Here is a 20,739-nt window from a genome sequence, read left to right on the forward strand (position 1 = left end):
TCCAGGTCACCAATCCAGTCACACACCAAATTTTGTATTATCTACCTTCTTATAATTTTCCATATCTTATTACCATAATTAACTCTCTACCTATAATTTTGAAGTACTCCTTTCTACTTTTGCCCCATCTCCCTATGTTCATCTTTACACCGCTGGAAGGGTCACTTTCTAAAATATATTTGTAATGATACAACTCATCTGCATATTGAGTGAATACCCGTTAAATGAAGGGGTAATTTCACATTCTAGTGTGACACATACCGTATATGGTTTGGCCCCATTTTATCTCTTCAACTCATTTCCTCTGACTGTGTTCCAGTTTTACCACATAACTTTGGCATCCCTCAGTTGCCATGTTGTTTCATGCCTTACTATTTTGCACATGCTATTTCACCTAGAGTCTTTGTATCCTGACTCTGCACTTTGTCTGTCCTTCCAAATATGGTCCCATTATGGTAGCATTTTCTATGCTTTTCAGGTAAAACTGATTTTTCTCTCCTTTTTGCCCTTATGAATTTTAATGACTTAAATTGTAGAACTGGTGAATTATACTTTTCTGTTCTTATTTGTTTACACATATCTCTACCATTTCTTGAATATAGGCCAGAATCTATCTTCCATGGATATTTTCTGCTTCTCCCAGAATAGTGCCTATGATTTGATAAATACAATGTGTGTATTTGTTGTTGTTGTTTGTCTTACTGACAAATTGAGTGAGTGACTGAGTTAATACATACAATTTTTTTCTGAAGTTTTTATTGTTGTTGCTTTCTGTTTTTTGTTTGTAATAGGAGGGAGCAACAAAGACAGTAACTGGACAACAAAAACATGATATTGGCATTACTGAACGAGCTCCACAAGATCAAACAAGTAAAGACAGTTTTATTTTTTATACCAAAATAATAGAAGTGGTAATTTAGTGAGAAAAATATTCCCAGTAACAAATATACATTTGCAATTTGAAATTTGTAGGTTTGGCTTTTCAACATTTCAAATATTTCAGGGGACTCTCTGTAGTGTTTTAGGGTGAAGAGAAGCAACAAGGCCTTCTTAAGTGGCTTTTATTCTGAAAAACAAAGAACGTCATTTTCCAGTGACACAGATTAGTCTTTGAATCAGAGATAGAAGAAGAAGAAAAAGACAAAGAAACAGAAATTATAAATCTAAGATACTCTCATTAAACAAGGAGAAAGGAAGTGAGGAAAAAATAAATTTGAAAGAGTGTTGGATGGAAAGAATCAATTCTATGGAGTTAGAGATTTTTTATTTTTTATTTTTATTTTTTAGTAGAGACATTTTGAGGCAGGTAACAGGGTACAAACAAGAAAGAAGGTAGCTTCTTTCTGAGAAGACTCTGAGAAGGAAGGTTGAGTGAACTCACTTCAGATGCATTTAGATTATTTGTACTTCAGAAAGTAAATTGTGGACACTCCAGAGACTACTGGAAGCAGGAGGCTTGCTAGAATTGTGGTAACCACAGTGACTCATTAGGTTTATTTGTTACAATCAGTCATGACAAATATATATTTTGTTGATGTTAGCTATTCAAATGAGATATATTTGAAATTAAGAACATTGGCTTTATTTTGAAGACAGTGAGTTGTTTTGGTAAAATTGCCATTCCAGAAAAATTTATTATAGACCAATGATACCCAAATCAGACGAATTGTAGGAACTAAAAAAATACTGAATTTATACTTGAATAATAAGATTGCTTTTTAAAATAAATATTGTGGTGACTTAACAATATAAAAAATTATTTATGTCTAATACATCTATTGCGGTTAATTTTTATATAAATATGTCAATATTGAAAGCTTAGTATAAATTATTTCCATGATGAGATTTATACATCTTCTTGCATGAGTGGATCAAGAAGCATTCAGATGGATAAACTAGAGGATACAGAAATGTAGGCCTATGATTACACCACATGGTTATGGAAAACAACGAATATTTCTATTTAGTATTATGACCTAAGTATATATCCAAACTGATCAATTCATAACACTTCACTGACGAGATGTCAATTCTACATTCAGCTGAACTCTCATCATAACTATATATCTTTCCAAAGATAGGCCATATTAAATAACATGATGAATGGAATAATATAAATGATTCTAATGTGTTTCATTTAGTACATGGTGTAACATTTCATGTTCAGCTGTGACATTTATTTTCTCATATCAACCCTTTTTACACGTGAAACACAATCTCACTTTTGAAGTCTTAACTGCATGATCTGTGAAACCTTTATTTGTATTTTCTTCAGTGTATTCCTGTTATGTGTGGGTCCTAAACAAACTTTCCAAATCTAAAGTATTCATTGTCAAAGTCAACCAAGAGAACTCAGTTAGATACTATCACTGCATTCATTTGTGGTTGGTTTTGTCATATTTACTTATGATTGATGATAAATCTCTTTTGCTTTTAAGAGCCTCCTGAGAAGCCATCTGCCTTCAAGGTATTTGGTTTTATAATTTCATTTTGAATAACTTATTAACTACGTATTTTGTGAAGTATACATTCTTTAATAATCATTTTGCTTCCAAATCCATTTAGCCTGCCACTAAAATGCAAAACTCTGTTCCAAATAAAGCCTTCAAACGGAAGAACGAACAAACATTGAGAACAGGTAAATTTTTCAATTTAACTATGGAAATATGAATATTTCAATATTGAACAGTTTGATAGTCTTTCTATCTCCAACGCTTCATTTTTTTCAACTTTGATGAAAAGATTTGATCTAAGTAATGCCAATAGTGGTATTTATGTTTGAAAACCTGATATTACAAGAACAGTAATTTTCAATAGTTTTTTTAAATGTAACCTTAATCTCAGGTGTTTCTAGTTTTGTATACCAAAACTGTAATGTTTTCTATTTTGAACTTCTGTATTTCTTAAGGATTCAAGAAGGTGAATTTTGAAAATCTAATTTTTTTCAGTTCTTCGAAACTTGATTCAATTCCACGGTTTACTTTGGAGATCGCTTCTTTTATTGATTTTAACATTAATTACCTCATTTCCAGTGTTGTCACTTTGAGAATCCTAAGAAAATCAGTAACTCTGAGTAGTGAACTATGTGTGTTTGTGTGTGTGTTTCATCGTGTGTGCCTGTGTGTGTCTGTTTTTGTGTGTGGTACCTTTACTATGTAAAGATGAGGAAAGTAATCAGTCATTTCTTTGTGAATATTTGATAAACACACTTTTTCATAAAACTGTGATTCTGAAGCATTTGGCTTTAGAGTCTTTTTACACTAGTACTATTTATTATTATTGTTATTACTATACTTTAAGTTCTAGGGTGCATGTGCACAACATGCAGGTTTCTTACATATGTATACATGTGCCATGTTGGTGTGCTGCACCCATTAACTCGTCACCTACATTAGGTATATCTCCTAATGCTAACCCTCCCCCATCCCCCCTCCCCATGATAGGCCCCAGTGTGTGATGTTCCCCTTCCCGAGTCCAAGTGATCTCATTGTTCAGTTCCCATCTATGAGTGAGAACATGCGGTGTTTGGTTTTCTCTTCTTGTGATAGTTTGCTAAGAATGATGGTTTTCAGCTGCATCCATGTCCCTACAAAGGACGCAAACTCATCCTTTTTTATGGCTGCATAGTATTCCATGGTGTGTATGTGCCACATTTTCTTAATCCAGTCTGTCACAGATGGACATTTGGGTTGATTCCAAGTCTTTGCTATTGTGAATAGTGCCATAATAAACATACATGTGCATGTGTCTTTATAGCAGCATGATTTATAATCCTTTGGGTATATACCCAGGAATGGGATGGCTGGGTCAAATGGAATTTCTAGTTCTAGATCCTTGAGGAATCACCACACTGTTTTCCATAATGGTTGAACTAGTTTGCAATCCCACCAACAGTGTAAAAGTGTTCCTATTTCTCCACATCCACTCCACATCCACCTGTTGTTTCCTGACTTTTTAATGATTGCCATTCTAACTGGTGTGAGATGGTATCTCATGGTGGTTTTGATTTGCATTTATCTGATGGCGAGTGATGATAAGCATTTTTTCATGTGTCTGTTGGCTGTATGCATGTCTTCTTTTGAGAAATGTCTGTTCATATCCTTTGCCCACTTTTTGATGGAGTTGTTTGTTTCTTTCTTGTAAATTTGTTTCTTTGTAGGTTCTGGATATTAGCCCTTTGTCAGATGGGTAGATTGCAAAAATTTTCTCCCATTCTGTAGGTTGCCTGTTCACTCTGATGGTAGTTTCTTTTGCTGTGCAGAAGCTCTTTAGTTTAATTAGATCCCATTTGTCAATTTTGGCTTTTGTTGCTGTTGCTTTTGGTGTTTTAGACATGAAGTCCTTGCCCATGCCTATGTCCTGAATGGTATTACCTAGGTTTTCTTCTAGGGTTTTTATGGTTTTAGGGCTAACATTTCAGTCTCTAATCCATCTTGAATTTTCACGTAAGGAGTAAGGAAAGGATCCAGTTTCAGCTTTCTACTTATGGCTAACCAAGTTTTCCAGCACCATTTATTAAATAGGGAATCCTTTCCCTGTTTCTTGTTTTTGTCATGTTTGTCAAAGATCAGATGGCTGTAGATGTATGGTATTATTTCTGAGGGCTCCGTTCTGTTCCATTGTTCTATATCTCTGTTTTGATACTGGTATCAAGCTGTTTTGGTTACTGTAGCCTTGTAGTATAGTTTGAAGTCAGGTAGCATGATGCCTCCAGCTTTGTTCTTTTGGCTTAGGACTGTCTTGGCAACGCGGGGTCTTTTTTGGTTCCATATGAACTTTAAGGTAGTTTTTTCCCAATTCTGTGAAGAAACTCATTGGTAGCTTGATGGGGATGGCATTGAATCTATAAATTACCTGGGGCGGTATGGCTACTTTCACAATATGGATTCTTTGTATCCATGAGCATGGAATACTCTTCCATTTGTTTGTGTCCTCTTTTATTTCACTGAGCAGTGGTTTGTCGTTCTCCTTGAAGAGGTCCTTTGAGATGTACACTAGTACTATTTATTGCCTAGAAGAAACCAATATAATAAACTATCTTTAAAAACTATTCTTATGCATGTTTAAACATTTTACAACAGGTGTGCATAGTCATATTTAATATGTTAAATATTTTTCAACTTCCAATGCATATATGATGGTACAGTATAATTTTCAGCAACATTGTTTTTCGATAAATGTTATAATTTTTAGAGATATCCATAGTGGACACAATTAACTGTGTTTTAAAATATTAGGTGGCTTATAAAATTCCATTGTATGAATGTACCATAGGTAACTACACAATTTTTATGCTGATAAATAATAAATAAAAATGAAAACAAGCAGATTTCAGTCTTTAAGTTAGTTTTATCTACTGAATTTTTAGTTATTGGAAATTAAAACTAAAATATTTAAAGTATTTCCTTGTGCAGTCATACATTCCACTAACAATTTGAACTACAGTGTTGCGACTTGTCAGATCTCTGAAACCATCCAGGGTATACTTCTAAAAATGAGTGAAAATGGTGACATACCCAAGTATGATTTGGTTTCTTGGACCCTGTGCATGAAATGTGAACTTTACGGATGTTGAGATCACAAGTTCAATATAATTTTCTGCATTTTAATGAATGATACAACATTAAATTTCAGATTTTTTAGATTTCAGTTCTAACGGATTGACTATAGAAGTAGTGATTGTAATTGACAAAAAGAATATACGAGATACAGAGGAAAACACCTCAGATTCGTGAATGAAAGTAGATTTGTATATGTTTTTAAAGTTTATAGTAGAGGAAAGTTCTCATGAATGTATCTGTGATTAACCTTTTATAGCTCAGATGTTCCAATCAGAATCCAAACAAAAGGACAATGAAGAAAATTCCTTGGATTTTGAGGTACTGTGTATTATTGATTTTTTAAATATTAGTATTGCATGATACGAAAACATAAAATCAGAGGTTTAGACTTTATTTTCTCACCTCTGCATATGTAACCCCCAAATTATGTTTGATATGTTTCAGAATATGCTTAATAGAGAATTTATGTGCTAAGTAGATAACTGCTTCATAGTGAAATTCTGCTAATTTCTAGGATTAATTTAAGAAGCCAGTGTGGTATAGTGTAAAAAATAAGGCTTAGAAGTCACTAGAAATTCACATGGGATCTGAAATAAGTTTGTCTAAAAGTGAAAGAATTACACTGAGTCCAGCTGTGGGCAAATTTATGATTCTGTGGTATATCTATCTAGATGTACAAAGGTTCTAATTGGATTCATAGAGAGACAGTTTAAACTGCAGTATTGTAAGAGTTGGGACCTGAAAAGGTAATGCCGGGGACTTGACATGTTGACATTTCTTTCTTGTTCAGTATAGACCTGAGGGAGAAAGAGAAGTGTGAGGAATAGGAAACCTTGTGGGAGTATAATAACAAGAGTATTGGTTGAGTAGTCTTTGGGAAAATAAAAATTATTTTCACAAAAGAACTCCTCGAGTCCCTTTATGGCAGGCAGTCAAGCTGCAGCAGCATGAGCGTCAAATAATAGTGATGTATTTTAAGGTCACAGCTGTGGAAAGACATGGACGATGTCTGACCTCTTAGAAATAAGCAGCTGCTGCCTGGTGGTAACAGCAAAGGGTGGAAGTCAATAGACAAGTAGATTTTATCTGATTTGTCATCAGACAAAAAGATTGTAATATTTGTTTGCTTTCATTTAGACATGACATAATTTTTCTCTCTTACTGCATTTACATTCCATTGAAGCACTTTTTCGAGCAGCATAAATTTTGTCAAAAACTTGTTGCTGGTTTTAAGCCCCTGTTAAATAAAATAAAGCAACTTTTTCAACATCTATGCATACATTACATGACAGACTCTCAAAGTTCTCTTCATCATGTGCATCATTTTTAACACTAAACGATTCTCTGATCGTGAATAGTTAAAATGTTTAATGCGGTATGTGTTATGGCAACTAGCAAGTGTATTGTATTTTGTTTGAAATGTCATGCTTAGTTTTGATGAGGACTACAACACAAGCTAGATATTTTTAAGAGAGTTACTTTTTGAAATACGCACGAGTGAATTTTTTCGTGCATGTGATTTGTTTTTCCTGCTCACTAACCAAATTCATAATGTCATGAACGTAAAGATAAGCTTGATGTAGAGAGTGTTACGTGAGATTTTCTATCAAAATGTTTTGGGTTTCAACGCATGTCTGCTCTTAATTCGAACTGCTTGTAAATTAGGAAACTGTGCTTTACAAAAAGATTTCAATTGGGAAATTTTGATAGTCTTCATTACTGCTATTTCTCCATTGAAATTATTTATTGATATTACTTTTAACAGAGTTTCCTTGAGGATCTTTTACAGAATGATGTGTATTTACCCACGGCTACACATCAAAAAGAATTCGATACAATAAGTGGAAAACTAGAAGGTAAGAATCATTTTTTATTTAAAAAGTCATTTGACCAAATATTTCTCTAAACTGATGAGGAAGAATATCCCCTAATAGCCAAGGAAAATCACCTGCTAAATGCAAACATGGAAGAAAACAGAATTGAAATGGTAGTAAATTGTACATCTTATCAGGTGTTAGCAACAGACTACATTGAAAGTGCTGAAAGGGAACTGAATTACTAGTTTGAATTCAAGATATTCCAAGACCTGAGGAAAATGAGAAAATAAGAAAGGAGACAGTAGTAAAAGAGGAAATGAAGACTGAGAAAGACAGACAGTACACAGAGTACAGGAAGGAACAAGTAGCAGGTTTAATGTAATGGAAGATGGTAAAATGAAATGATTCTTTAGGAAAAGATCAGGTATGGTTAGAAATTTGGGAAAAATATAAAGTGACCTTCTAGTACCAAAACTTACCAGAGAGTTAGTGCAAAAATATGGTGACTCTTCCTGTCTTTTTCACTGGTGGGAAGCCATTAGGGATGGAAGCACCTGACCATGGAGAGCTGTGTTGTATTTGCAGTAGGTGAGAATAAGCATATATGCACGGCCACACATGTATGTAATTAGTCACATACCCTCCGTATAGACCAGAAGTTTTCAGACTTTAGAAAGTCAGCTGGAAACCTTGTTAACAATTCACACACTGTGATTCAGCCGACTTGGGATTCTGCATTTTTAATAAGTTGTCAGGCGATGCTGACGCTGGTTGTCCTTGGACCTTGCTCTGAGTAGCAAGAGGAGAGGCCTTTCGTGGGAGAAATGTGGAGGAAGAGCGACCGGATATAGAAGGTGAAGACAGAAAAGGGTCAGGAGAAAGCATGATGTTGCTCTTATTTTTGAGTACATTTTTAGCCAGAGAAGAAGCAGAAAGAAAATTCAGAATGTTTTACTTGAATACTTAAATTGTTGTTATTCATAGGTACTGTACTGATGTTAATATAGAAAATGTTATTAATATTTAAGAAGTCTGTTGCAACTAAATTTGAAACAAATATATCAATATTGAAAGCGTATTTGCTATTCCTGATGAGTTTTGTACATCTTCCTCCATGAGTGGATCAAGAAATATTGAGATGGCTAAGCTACAAATTACAAAAATGTTGGCATACCATTATACCATCTGGGTATGAGAATCAGTGAATATTTATATTTAGTATTTAAGTATATATCCAAGCTGATCAATTCATAACACTTTCATTGACGAGATGTGAATTCTACATTCAGCTGAACACTCTTCTGAACGGTGTACCTTCTCAATGACAGGACATGGTAAAGACCACGATGAATGCTTGCAATATAATGATATACATCATTTTAATGTGTTGCATTGAGGACACAGTGTAGCATTCTCCGTCCAGCTTTTGTATTTATTTTCTCAGTGTCATGATTTGCTCCTCTGATTCAAGATCACTTCTCTCCTCATCACTCAGCATATACGTATTGGTATTAACACTTTTTGCAACCATCATATATAAATGGTTGTACCGTGTTCTTGTCATTCCACAGCAACTTTGTTTTGTTCGGCGATTAGCTCGTCTTTCATTTATTTTAAGATTTCAGGCCGGGCGCAGTGTCTCACGCCTGTAATCCCAGGACTGTGGGAGGCTGAGGCTGGTGGATTACGAGGTCGGCAGCTCAAGACTATACTGGCTAACATGGTGAAACCCCATCTCTACGAAAACATACAAAAAATAACGCGGGAGTGGTGGCGGGCACCTGTAGTCCCAGCTACTCCGGAGGCTGAGGCAGGAGTATGCGATAACCCGGGAAGCGGAGCTTGCAGTGAGCCGAGATTGTGCCACTGCACTCCAGCCTGGGCGACTGGGCGGAACTCCGTCGAAAAATCAACAACAAAAAAGATTTCATAGTGTGCATATTGCATATTTACTTCGCAGCACGTTTAATTAGACTCTCTTCATGATGACTCAAAAGCAACATAAATATAATTACAGATGTTAACAAGCCTTTGATGAAGTTTATGTCCTGCTTTATGCTACATTCGAAATTAAAAATGAAGTACTTAAAATACAAGTATGTACTCCCACACATTTCGATAGCCATTACAAATGTGGCTCACTAATCTTTAGAGCTATGCCATGTGACCTGTCTTGACTTTAAAATCTCCAGTGCACTCCTTTATAAATAGTAATTAAAATCATAGATAAGGTTGTATTTCCCTACTTGGTTTCTCCGCGTGGATTTTGAACTTCAGGGATAATCGGATCACAATTTAGAGCCAAAGTTTTCAACCACACCTAGGATTCCTAAATGCCAAGTGATAGACGGTTCCTTGATGATGAGAAAGCTCTGAATGTTTCATCTCTGCCTGTTTTGCTTTTTTGTCTTGTCTTAGCAACCAGGTTAAAGCCTGGTATTTTCTTTATAAAGGGAATATTTTGGTTACATATTCATTTCTATCTCATGGCATTCTGCTTTCTTTGCACTTATTCAGGATGTACACTTACCATATTTTTACCTAAAACAAGCAGATGAATTAATTGTATCAATTCTCATATATGAATTTCTAAGATTTCTTCAGTGTTTCAGAAATAAATTTTAAAGATATTACTGAATCGAGAATGACCTCATTGTAATTAAAGCAGGTTTTTATTTAAAGAGTATTGACTATAATTTTAAGCACTTTTTTTCTAAAATGCATACATGCAATATGGTCATGCATATTTAGCCTTAAAATGTTTAGACATAAATTTTGTGTGTTTTAGAGAGTTTGTATCCCTGAATTGTCTTAATTATTGATCAATCATCTCTCAAGGGAAACAGCATATATACTTGATATCTCTAAACATATTAAAGGATGTCATACTGAAAAATTAAAAAGTAGAGAAAAATTAGAGATTAAGCATGTTTTATTATTATTTGATGAAAGGAGATATGTTTCTGTGTCAAAGAAATGTCTGTTTTTTCTTGAAGCTAAGTTTTTTATAAGAGCTTTTTCATAACGCTAGTTTAACAACTTACAGTAAAACAAACATAATAAGTTTTAACAACAAAGCAATTGTCGAATTCATTCCTTGAACACTAAAACTGTTACTTTCAATAACCATTATTCCAAACTTGAATTATGCAGGTTAATGATATATACAAAGGCTCTGGAAATTGACTTCTAGTTTTTGATACTTTCATATTAGTTTTTTTTTTCTTTTTTTGAGACAGAGTCTCACTCTGTCATCCGGGCTGGAGTGTAGTGGCATGATCTTGGCTCACTGCAACCTCCACCTCCTAGGTTCAAGTGCTGCTTGTAGCTCAGGCTCCCAAGTAGCTTGGGTTCCTGGCATGTGCCACCATACCTGGTTGATTTTTGTATTTTTTGTGGAGACAGGATTTCGCTATTTTGGCCAGACTGGTTTGCAACTCCTGGCCTTGAGACATCCACCCTCCTCAGTCTTCCAAAGTGCTGGAATTACAGGCATGAGCCACTGCACCAGGCCTGTATTAGTTTGTTATGGGTACGCATTGACCTTTTTGTATAAGTGGATCAGAAATTTTAAGAGGACTAAACTAGAGAACCCCATAAATATAAAAATAATCATATTTCACAGTGGTACAAAATGAATTTATTTATTAACTTTTATTCTATAAGTGAATATTTATGCTGATAAATTTAGAACATGCAATGATAAGTGAATTGTACCTTTGAACCCTCATCGCAAATTTGTAATTCCTAAATTGCAGGACAAATTGAAGAACATAATAGCTACTTGTAGTATTTTGACATAAGTGATTCTCATGTGTTTCCTTAACCATATGCCACTGCATTTTGCCGTTAGCTTGGACATTGTTTTGTGTGTGGGGGCGGGGTGTCATGACTTTGTCATCTTACTAAATACAACTTCTTTCCTTATATGGCAGCTTACTCCTATTGGTATTAGGATTTTTCTGCTTTAGTTATTGTCGCTTTAAATATCTTTTCACTGTGGAAATCTTCACAGCATGTTTGATGAAATTTATTTGTTAAATTTTCTCAGGGCTATTTCTGTCACATTGGCATGTTAACAAAGACAATACCCCAAAAGACCCCACAACCTAGTGTAATCCCTTTTCCATCCAAGCATGAGGATTCATCTTCATATTCCCCTGTGTGAATGTTTGGTAGGCTTTGTCAGGCTTGCATATAATCAATTATATATGTCCCTTTTCTTTCAGAGTCTTCTGATAAAGATGGTCTTCTGCAGGTAACAACTTTTCTATTTTTATCTTGAATATTAACTACATATTTTATGAAGTATACATTATATATTATTTTATTTTCTAACCCATTTAGCCAACCTGTGGAATGAAAGCTTCTAATCCAAATAAAGTCTTAGAATTGAAGGACAGAGAAACATTCAAAGCAGGTAAATTTTGTAATTTTAATTTTACTCTGGAAAGAAGAATATTAAAATATTTGAAATATTGAGAGCGTTTTTATTCCCAATGTTGTTTTCTTTTCAAATTTGTTGGGAAAAATTGGTACAAATAATGCCCATGTTAGTATTTATGTTTGAGAAAATACCATTTACAAGTATAAGATTTAAAGATTTTAAAAATAATTGTGCTTTACCTTATGTGGTTCTACTTTAATGTCCTGATAGTATAAGGTTTCCAATTTGCAATTTCTGTACATGCTTGTTTTTCAGGCAGGTGAATTTTGAGACTAAAATGTTTGCAATGGTTCAAACGCTGATTGGAATTCTGATCTTTACTTCGGGAAAGTTTCACTTGCTGACATGACAGTTGTGATTGTCACTCTGAAAATCTAAAGAAAATCAGTTTCTTTTTTCTGATTAGGTGACTGTGTGTGTGTGACTTATAATTTTAAAAAATCATGACTTGACTCTTTGCTAGAGACAGTGTTTTAGAAGAATGACTCTAAAGCATTTGGCCTTGGTGTCTTTATGCTCTTGTAAAATGCCTAGAGGTAGAAAACAGTCTAAATTAGTTTTTGTTGTCATTCTCACGCATGTTTAAACCATTTTACACCAGGCTGTGCACAGTAGCACACGCCTGTAATCCTAGGATTTTGGGAGACCACGGCGGGCAGATAACTGAAAGTCAGGAGTCCCAGACCAACCTGGTCAACATAGTGAAACCCCATCTCTACCAAAAATAACAAAAAATCGCCAGTTGTACTGGTGGGTGCCTATAATCTCAGCTACTCTGGAGGCTTAGGCAGGAGAATCACTTGAACCTAGGAAGCAGAATTTGCAGTGAGCGGAGATGGTGCCACTCCAGCCTTGCTAACAGAGTGAGACTCCATGTCAAAAAGCAACAAACAAACCAAAAAAAAAAAAAAAAAACACGGAAATTCAAAACATATGTGTGTGGTTATAGACTATGTATAGAATTTGTTTTCATGTCTTAAATTTTCAATAAATAATTGTACCCTGTACATATTTTATTGGAACTTCCTTTCTTTTTACTTTTCTTATATTTTAGATCTACTCAATACAGTTAGCTCTGCTTTGATTTAAGGCTCCATATTTTGTGATTTTAACTCTAAAGCACATTTAATTAGGCTGTCTTTCATAGCCACTAAAAGTCAACATCAATGACAGCTTGTATCAGAGAGCTTTTATTGAAGTCGGAGTATTTACTTCTTCAACTAATGTTAGAAATTAAAATGAAAATATTTAAAATACAGGAATGCATTTTTTTTTTCATCTGAATAGTGTTCATTTTTATTTATGAATGTAACTTTTTTTTTTTTTTTTTATACTTTAAGTTCTAGGGTACATGTGCATAACGTGCAGGTTTGTTACATATGTATACTTATGCCATGTTGGTGTGCTGCACCCATCAACTCGTCAGCACCCATCAATTCATCATTTATATCTTGTATAACTCCCCAATGCAAGCCCTCCCTCCTCCCCCCTCCCCCCTCCCCATGATAGGCCCCTGTGCGTGATGTTCCCCTTCCCGAGTCCAAGTGATCTCATTGTTCAGTTCCCACCTATGAGTGAGAACATGCGGTGTTTGGTTTTCTGTTCTTGTGATAGTTTGCTAAGAATGATGGTTTCCAGCTGCATCCATGTCCCTACAAAGGACGCAAACTCATCCATTTTTATGGCTGCATAGTATTCCATGGTGTATATGTGCCACATTTCCTTAATCCAGTCTGTCACAGATGGACATTTGGGTTGATTCCAAGTCTTTGCTATTGTGAATAGTGCCGCAATAAACATACGTGTACATGTGTCTTTGTAGTAGAATAATTTATAATCCTTTGGGTATATACCCAGTAGTGGGATGGCTGGGTCATATGGTACATCTAGTTCTAGATCCTTGAGGAATTGCCATACTGTTTTCCATAATGGTTGAACTAGTTTACAGTCCCACCAACAGTGTAAAAGTGTTCCTATTTCTCCACATCCTCTCCAACACCTGTTGTTTCCTGACTTCTTAATGATTGCCATTCTAACTGGTGTGAGATGGTATCTCATTGTGGTTTTGATTTGCATTTCTCTGATGGCGAGTGATGATGAGCATTTTTTCATGTGTCTGTTGGCTGTATGAATATCTTCTTTTGAGAAATGTCTGTTCATATCCTTTCCCCATTTTTTGATGGGGTTGTTTGTTTTTTTCTCGTATATTTGTTTGAGTTCTTTGTAGATTCTGGATATTAGCCCTTTGTCAGATGAGTAGGTTGCAAAAATTTTCTCCCATTCTGTAGGTTGCCTGTTCACTCTGATGGTAGTTTCTTTTGCTGTGCAAAAGCTCTTTAGTTTAATTAGATCCCATTTGTCAATTTTTGCTTTTGCTGCCGTTGCTTTTGGTGTTTTAGACATGAAGTCCTTACCCATGCCTATGTCCTGAATGGTACTACCTAGATTTTCTTCTAGGGTTTTTATGGTATTAGGTCTAACATTTAAGTCTCTAATCCATCTTGAATTAATCTTCGTATAAGGGGTAAGGAAAGGATCCAGTTTCAGCTTTCTACTTATGGCTAGCCAATTTTCCCAGCACCATTTATTAAATAGGGAATCCTTTCCCCAATTCTTTTTTCTCTCAGGTTTGTCAAAGATCAGATGGCTGTAGATGTGTGGTATTATTTCTGAGGACTCTGTTCTGTTCCATTGATCTATATCTCTGTTTTGGTACCAGTACCATGCTGTTTTGGTTACTGTAGCCTTGTAGTATAGTTTGAAGTCAGGTAGCGTGACGCCTCCAGCTTTGTCCTTTTGACTTAGGATTGTCTTGGCAATGCGGGCTCTTTTTTGGTTCCATATGAACTTTAAAGCAGTTTTTTCCAATTCTGTGAAGAAACTCATTGGTAGCTTGATGGGGATGGCATTGAATCTATAAATAACCTTGGGGAGTATGGCCATTTTCACGATATTGATTCTTCCTATCCATGAGCATGGTATGTTCTTCCATTTGTTTGTGTCCTCTTTGATTTCAGTGAGCAGTGGTTTGTAGTTCTCCTTGAAGAGGTCCTTTACATCCCTTGTAAGCTGGATTCCTAGGTATTTTATTCTCTTTGAAGCAATTGTGAATGGAAGTTCATTCCTGATTTGGCTCTCTGCTTGTCTGTTACTGGTGTATAAGAATGCTTGTGATTTTTGCACATTAATTTTGTATCCTGAGACTTTGCTGAAGTTGCTTATCAGCTTAAGGAGATTTTGGGCTGAGACGATGGGGTTTTCTAAATATACAATCATGTCATCTGCAAACAGGGACAATTTGACTTCTTCTTTTCCTAACTGGATACCCTTGATTTCTTTCTCTTGCCTGATTGCCCTAGCCAGAACTTCCAACACTATGTTGAATAGGAGTGGTGAGAGAGGGCATCCCTGTCTTGTGCCAGTTTTCAAAGGGAATTTTTCCAGTTTTTGCCCATTCAGTATGATATTAGCTGTGGGTTTGTCATAAATAGCTCTTATTATTTTGAGGTACGTTCCATCAATACCGAATTTATTGAGCGTTTTTAGCATGAAGGGCTGTTGAATTTTGTCAAAAGCCTTTTCTGCATCTATTGAGACAATCATGTGGTTCTTGTCTTTGGTTCTGTTTATATGCTGGATTACGTTTATTGATTTGCGAATGTTGAACCAGCCTTGCATCCCAGGGATGAAGCCCACTTGATCATGGTGGATAAGCTTTTTGATGTGCTGCTGAATCCGGTTTGCCAGTATTTTATTGAGAATTTTTGCATCAATGTTCATCAGGGATATTGGTCTAAAATTCTCTTTTTTTGATGTGTCTCTGCCAGGCTTTGGTATCAGGATGATGTTGGCCTCATAAAATGAGTTAGGGAGGATTCCCTCTTTTTCTATTGATTGGAATAGTTTCAGAAGGAATGGTACCAGCTCCTCCTTGTACCTCTGGTAGAATTCAGCTGTGAATCCATCTGGTCCTGGACTTTTTTTGGTGGGTAGGCTGTTAATTGTTGCCTCAATTTCAGAGCCTACTATTGGTCTATTCAGGGATTCAACTTCTTCCTGGTTTAGCCTTGGGAGAGTGTAAGTGTCCAGGAATTTATCCATTTCTTCTAGATTTTCTAGTTGATTTGCGTAGAGGCGTTTATAGTATTCTCTGATGGTAGTTTGTATTTCTGTGGGGTCAGTGGTGATATCCCCTTTATCATTTTTTATTGCATCTATTTGATTCCTCTCTCTTTTCTTCTTTATTAGCCTTGCTAGCGGTCTGTCAATTTTGTTGATCTTTTCAAAAAACCAACTCCTGGATTCATTGATTTTTTGGAGGGTTTTTTGTGTCTCTATCTCCTTCAGTTCGGCTCTGATCTTAGTTATTTCTTGCCTTCTGCTAGCTTTTGAATGTGTTTGCTCTTGCCTCTCTAGTTCTTTTAATTGTGATGTTAGAGTGTCAATTTTAGATCTTTCCTGCTTTCTCTTGTGGGCATTTAGTGCTATAAATTTCCCTCTACACACTGCTTTAAATGTGTCCCAGAGATTCTGGTATGCTGTATCTTTGTTCTCATTGGTTTCAAAGAACATCTTTATTTCCGCTTTCATTTCGTTATGCACCCAGTAGTCATTCAGGAGCAGGTTGTTCAGTTTCCATGTAGTCGAGCGGTTTTGATTGAGTTTCTTAGTCCTGAGTTCTAGTTTGATTGCACTGTGGTCTGAGAGACAGTTTGTTATAATTTCTGTTCTTTTACATTTGCTGAGGAGTGCTTTACTTCCAATTATGTGGTCAATTTTGGAATAAGTGCGATGTGGTGCTGAGAAGAATGTATATTCTGTTGATTTGGGGTGGAGAGTTCTATAGATGTCTATTAGGTCCGCTTGGTGCAGAGATGAGTTCAATTCCTGGATATCCTTGTTAACTTTCTGTCTCGTTGATCTGTCTAATGTTGACAGTGGAGTGTTGAAGTCTCCCATTATTATTGTATGGGAGTCTAAGTCTCTTTGTAAGTCTCTAAGGACTTGCTTTATGAATCTGGGTGCTCCTGTATTGGGTGCATATATATTTAGGAGAGTTAGCTCTTCCTGTTGAATTGATCCCTTTACCATTATGTAATGGCCTTCTTTGTCTCTTTTGATCTTTGATGGTTTAAAGTCTGTTTTATCAGAGACAAGGATTGCAACCCCTGCTTTTTTTTGTTCTCCATTTGCTTGGTAGATCTTCCTCCATCCCTTTATTTTGAGCCTATGTATGTCTCTGCATGTGAGATGGGTCTCCTGAATACAGCAGACTGATGGGTCTTGACTCTTTATCCAGTTTGCCAGTCTGTGTCTTTTAATTGGAGCATTTAGTCCATTAACATTTAAGGTTAATATTGTTATGTGTGAACTTGATCCTGCCATTATGATATTAACTGGTTATTTTGCTCGTTAGTTGATGCAGTTTCTTCCTAGCCTCGATGGTCTTTACATTTTGGCATGTTTTTGTGATGGCTGGTACCGGTTGTTCGTTTCCATGTTTAGGGCTTCCTTCAGGGTCTCTTGTAAGGCAGGCCTGGTGGTGACAAAATCTCTAAGCATTTGCTTATCTGTAAAGGATTTTATTTCTCCTTCACTTATGAAACTTAGTTTGGCTGGATATGAAATTCTAGGTTTAAAATTCTTTTCTTTAAGAACGTTGAATATTGGCCCCCACTCTCTTCTGGCTTGTAGAGTTTCTGCCGAGAGATCTGCTGTTATTCTGATGGGCTTCCCTTTGTGGGTTACCCGACCTTTCTCTCTGGCTGCCCTTAAGATTTTTTCCTTCATTTCAACTTTGGTGAATCTGGCAATGATGTGTCTTGGAGTTGCTCTTCTGGAGGAGTATCTTTGTGGCGTTCTCTGTATTTCCTGAATTTGAATGTTGTCCTGCCCTACTAGGTTGGGGAAGTTCTCCTGGATGATATCCTGAAGAGTGTTTTCCAACTTGGTTCCATTTTCCCCCTCACTTTCAGGCACCCCAATCAGACGTAGATTTGGTCTTTTTACGTAATCCCATACTTCTTGCAGGCTTTGCTCATTTCTTTTTCTTCTTTTTTCTTTTGGTTTCTCTTCTCGCTTCATTTCATTCATTTGATCTTCAATCACTGATACTCTTTCTTCCAGTTGATCGAGTCGGTTACTGAAGCTTGTACATTTGTCACGTATTTCTCGTGTCATGGTTTTCATCTCTGTCATTTCGTTTATGATCTTCTCTGCATTAATTAGTCTAGCTGTCAATTCTTCCACTCTTTTTTCAAGATTTTTAGTTTCTTTGCGCTGGGTACGTAATTCCTCCTTTAGCTCTGATAAGTTTGATGGACTGAAGCCTTCTTCTCTCCTCTCGTCCAAGTCATTCTCTGACCAGCTTTGATCCGTTGCTGGCGATGGGCTGCGCTCCTTCGCAGGGGGAGATGCGCTCTTATTTTTTGAATTTCCAGCTTTTCTGCCCTGCTTCTTCCCCATCTTTGTGGTTTTATCTGTCTCTGGTCTTTGATGGTGGTGACGTACTGATGGGGTTTTGGTATAGGTGTCCTTCCTGTTTGATAGTTTTCCTTCTGACAGTCAGAAGGACTGTCTGTTGGTCTGTTGGAGATTGCTTGAGGTCCACTCCAGACCCTGTTTGCCTGGGTAACAGCAGCAGAGGTTGCCGAAGATAGAATATTGCTGAACAGCGAGTGTACCTGTCTGATTCTTCCTTTGGAAGTTTCCTCTCAGGGGTGTACTCCACCCTGTGAGGTGTGGGGTGTCAGACTGCCCCTAGTGGGGGATTTCTTCCAGCTAGGCTACTCAGGGGTCAGAGACACACCTGAGCAGGCAGTCTGTCCGTTCTCAGATCTCAATCTCCGCGTTGGGAGATCCACGGCTCTCCCCAAAGCTGTCAGACAGAGTCGTTCGCGTCTGCACCGGCTCCCGCTACTTCCCCTGTTGGTCTTCAGCTGTGCGCTGTCCCCAGAGGTGGAGACTACAGAGACAGGCAGGCTTCCTTGAGCTGCTGTGAGCTCCACCCAGTTCGAGCTTCCCAGCGGCTTTGTTTACCTACTTAAGCCTCAGCAATGGCGGGCGCCCCTCCCCCAGCCTCGCTGCTGCCTTGTGGATAGATCGCGGCAGACTGCTGTGTTAGCAGTGAGGGAGGCTTCGTGGGCGTGGGACCCTCCGGGCCAGGATTGGGATATATTCTCCTGGTGTGCCTGTATGCTTACAGCGCAGTATTGGGGTGGGAGTTACCCGATTTTCCAGGTGTTGTGTGTCTCAGTTCCCCTGGCTAGGAAAACGGATCCCCTTCCCCCTTGCGCTTCCAGGTGAGGCGATGCCTCGCCCTGCTTCAGCTCTCGCTGGTCAGGCTGCAGCAGCTGACCAGCACCGATTGTCCGGCACTCCCTAGTGAGAGGACCCCAGTACCTCAGTTGAAAATGCAGAAATCACCGGTCTTCTGTGTCGCTTGCGCTGGGAGTTGGAGACTGGAGCTGTTCCTATTCGGCCATCTTTGAATGTCGAATGCATTTTAAATATTTATGTTTTGGGGATGGAGTTTCACTTTTTCACCCAGGCTGGAGTGCAATGTTGTGATCTTACCTCAGTACCACCTCTGCCTCCTGGACTCAAGTGATTCTCCTACATCTTCCTCCGAGTGCAAATACTCATTTGTAAATCAGTCACTAGAAAAGCAAATGTTATTACTGTGATTAGCTTAGAATAATGATTTCTCATTTTGTAGATGAGATGGGAGTAATGGAATAATAAATATATAAGTACACTTGTGCTTCTGCCTTAAGAATGAAAAAATAATTTCTATGCATTGGAAGCCAGCAATGTTTTCTGCAGGGATTCATTAGAATTGTTTGAGCAGGGGAGTCCCAAGATTAGATTTAAGTGTCAGAGCATTCTGGTCATGGTATAAACCAGCAGTTGGCAAACTTTTCTTGTAAAGAGCCAAACAGGAAATATGTTAGGTGATGTGGTCTCTATCACAGCTTTTCAACTCTGCCATTGTAGCATTAAAGTAGTCATAGATAAAGTGTGAAGAAATAGGCATGATTTTACTCCAATAAAACTTCATCTGAAATCTGTTTGGTAAGCTGAATTTGGAATTTCATAACCATGGGTTGTGGAATACAGCTGTTTGCATTATGTCCCTTAATTGAGCCTGTGATACCGAGGCTCCACTAGCTTTAAGCAACTTTTTCTTTTTTTTTTTTTTTTTTTTTTATGTTTCATTTTATTTTATTTTATTTTATTTATTTATTTATTTTTTTTTTATTATACTTTAAGTTCTAGGGTACATGTGCATAACGTGCAGGTTTGTTACATATGTATACTTATGCCATGTTGGTGTGCTGCACCCATCAACTCGTCAGCACCCATCAATTCATCATTTATATCTTGTATAACTCCCCAATGCAATCCCACCCTCCTCCCCCCTCCCCATGATAGGCCCCAGTGCGTGATGTTCCCCTTCCCGAGTCCAAGTGATCTCATTGTTCAGTTCCCACCTATGAGTGAGAACATGCGGTGTTTGGTTTTCTGTTCTTGTGATAGTTTGCTAAGAATGATGGTTTCCAGCTGCATCCATGTCCCTACAAAGGACGCAAACTCATCCTTTTTTATGGCTGCATAGTATTCCATGGTGTATATGTGCCACATTTTCTTAATCCAGTCTGTCACAGATGGACATTTGGGTTGATTCCAAGTCTTTGCTATTGTGAATAGTGCCGCAATAAACATACGTGTACATGTGTCTTTGTAGTAGAATAATTTATAATCCTTTGCGTATATACCCAGTAGTGGGATGGCTGGGTCATATTAAGCAACTTTTTCAACACTTTTATATACTGTTTCTGTTGCGCTGATAACTGTTGTTCCATGATGAAACCCTAGCCTGAACTATTTCCCCCGAACTTGGAAATCCTGAGCG

At 37.1% G+C, this 20,739-nt stretch overlaps 1 protein-coding gene and 1 long non-coding RNA gene across 2 annotated transcripts in view; both read left to right on the top strand.

Annotated features, from left to right (window-relative positions):
* The first annotated feature begins 789 nt into the window (after positions 1–789).
* Positions 790–5,879, top strand: LOC115900417. Its single transcript, XR_004060086.1, has 4 exons — positions 790–870; positions 2,439–2,467; positions 2,566–2,638; positions 5,818–5,879. It is a non-coding gene; the product is annotated as an uncharacterized LOC115900417 (long non-coding RNA).
* A 1,451-nt stretch (positions 5,880–7,330) lies between these two features.
* The window catches only part of LOC115900418 (ankyrin repeat domain-containing protein 30A-like), a 61,041-nt gene continuing 47,632 nt past the window's right edge, over positions 7,331–20,739 (top strand). The window contains 3 exon segments of the mRNA XM_030941080.1: positions 7,331–7,417; positions 11,608–11,636; positions 11,726–11,798. Coding sequence (XP_030796940.1) covers positions 11,738–11,798 — 61 coding nt within the window. The 5' untranslated portion in view covers positions 7,331–7,417; positions 11,608–11,636; positions 11,726–11,737.

The sequence above is a fragment of the Rhinopithecus roxellana genome, chromosome 11, assembly GCF_007565055.1.
Source record: "Rhinopithecus roxellana isolate Shanxi Qingling chromosome 11, ASM756505v1, whole genome shotgun sequence".
NCBI classification, from domain to species: domain Eukaryota; kingdom Metazoa; phylum Chordata; class Mammalia; order Primates; family Cercopithecidae; genus Rhinopithecus; species Rhinopithecus roxellana.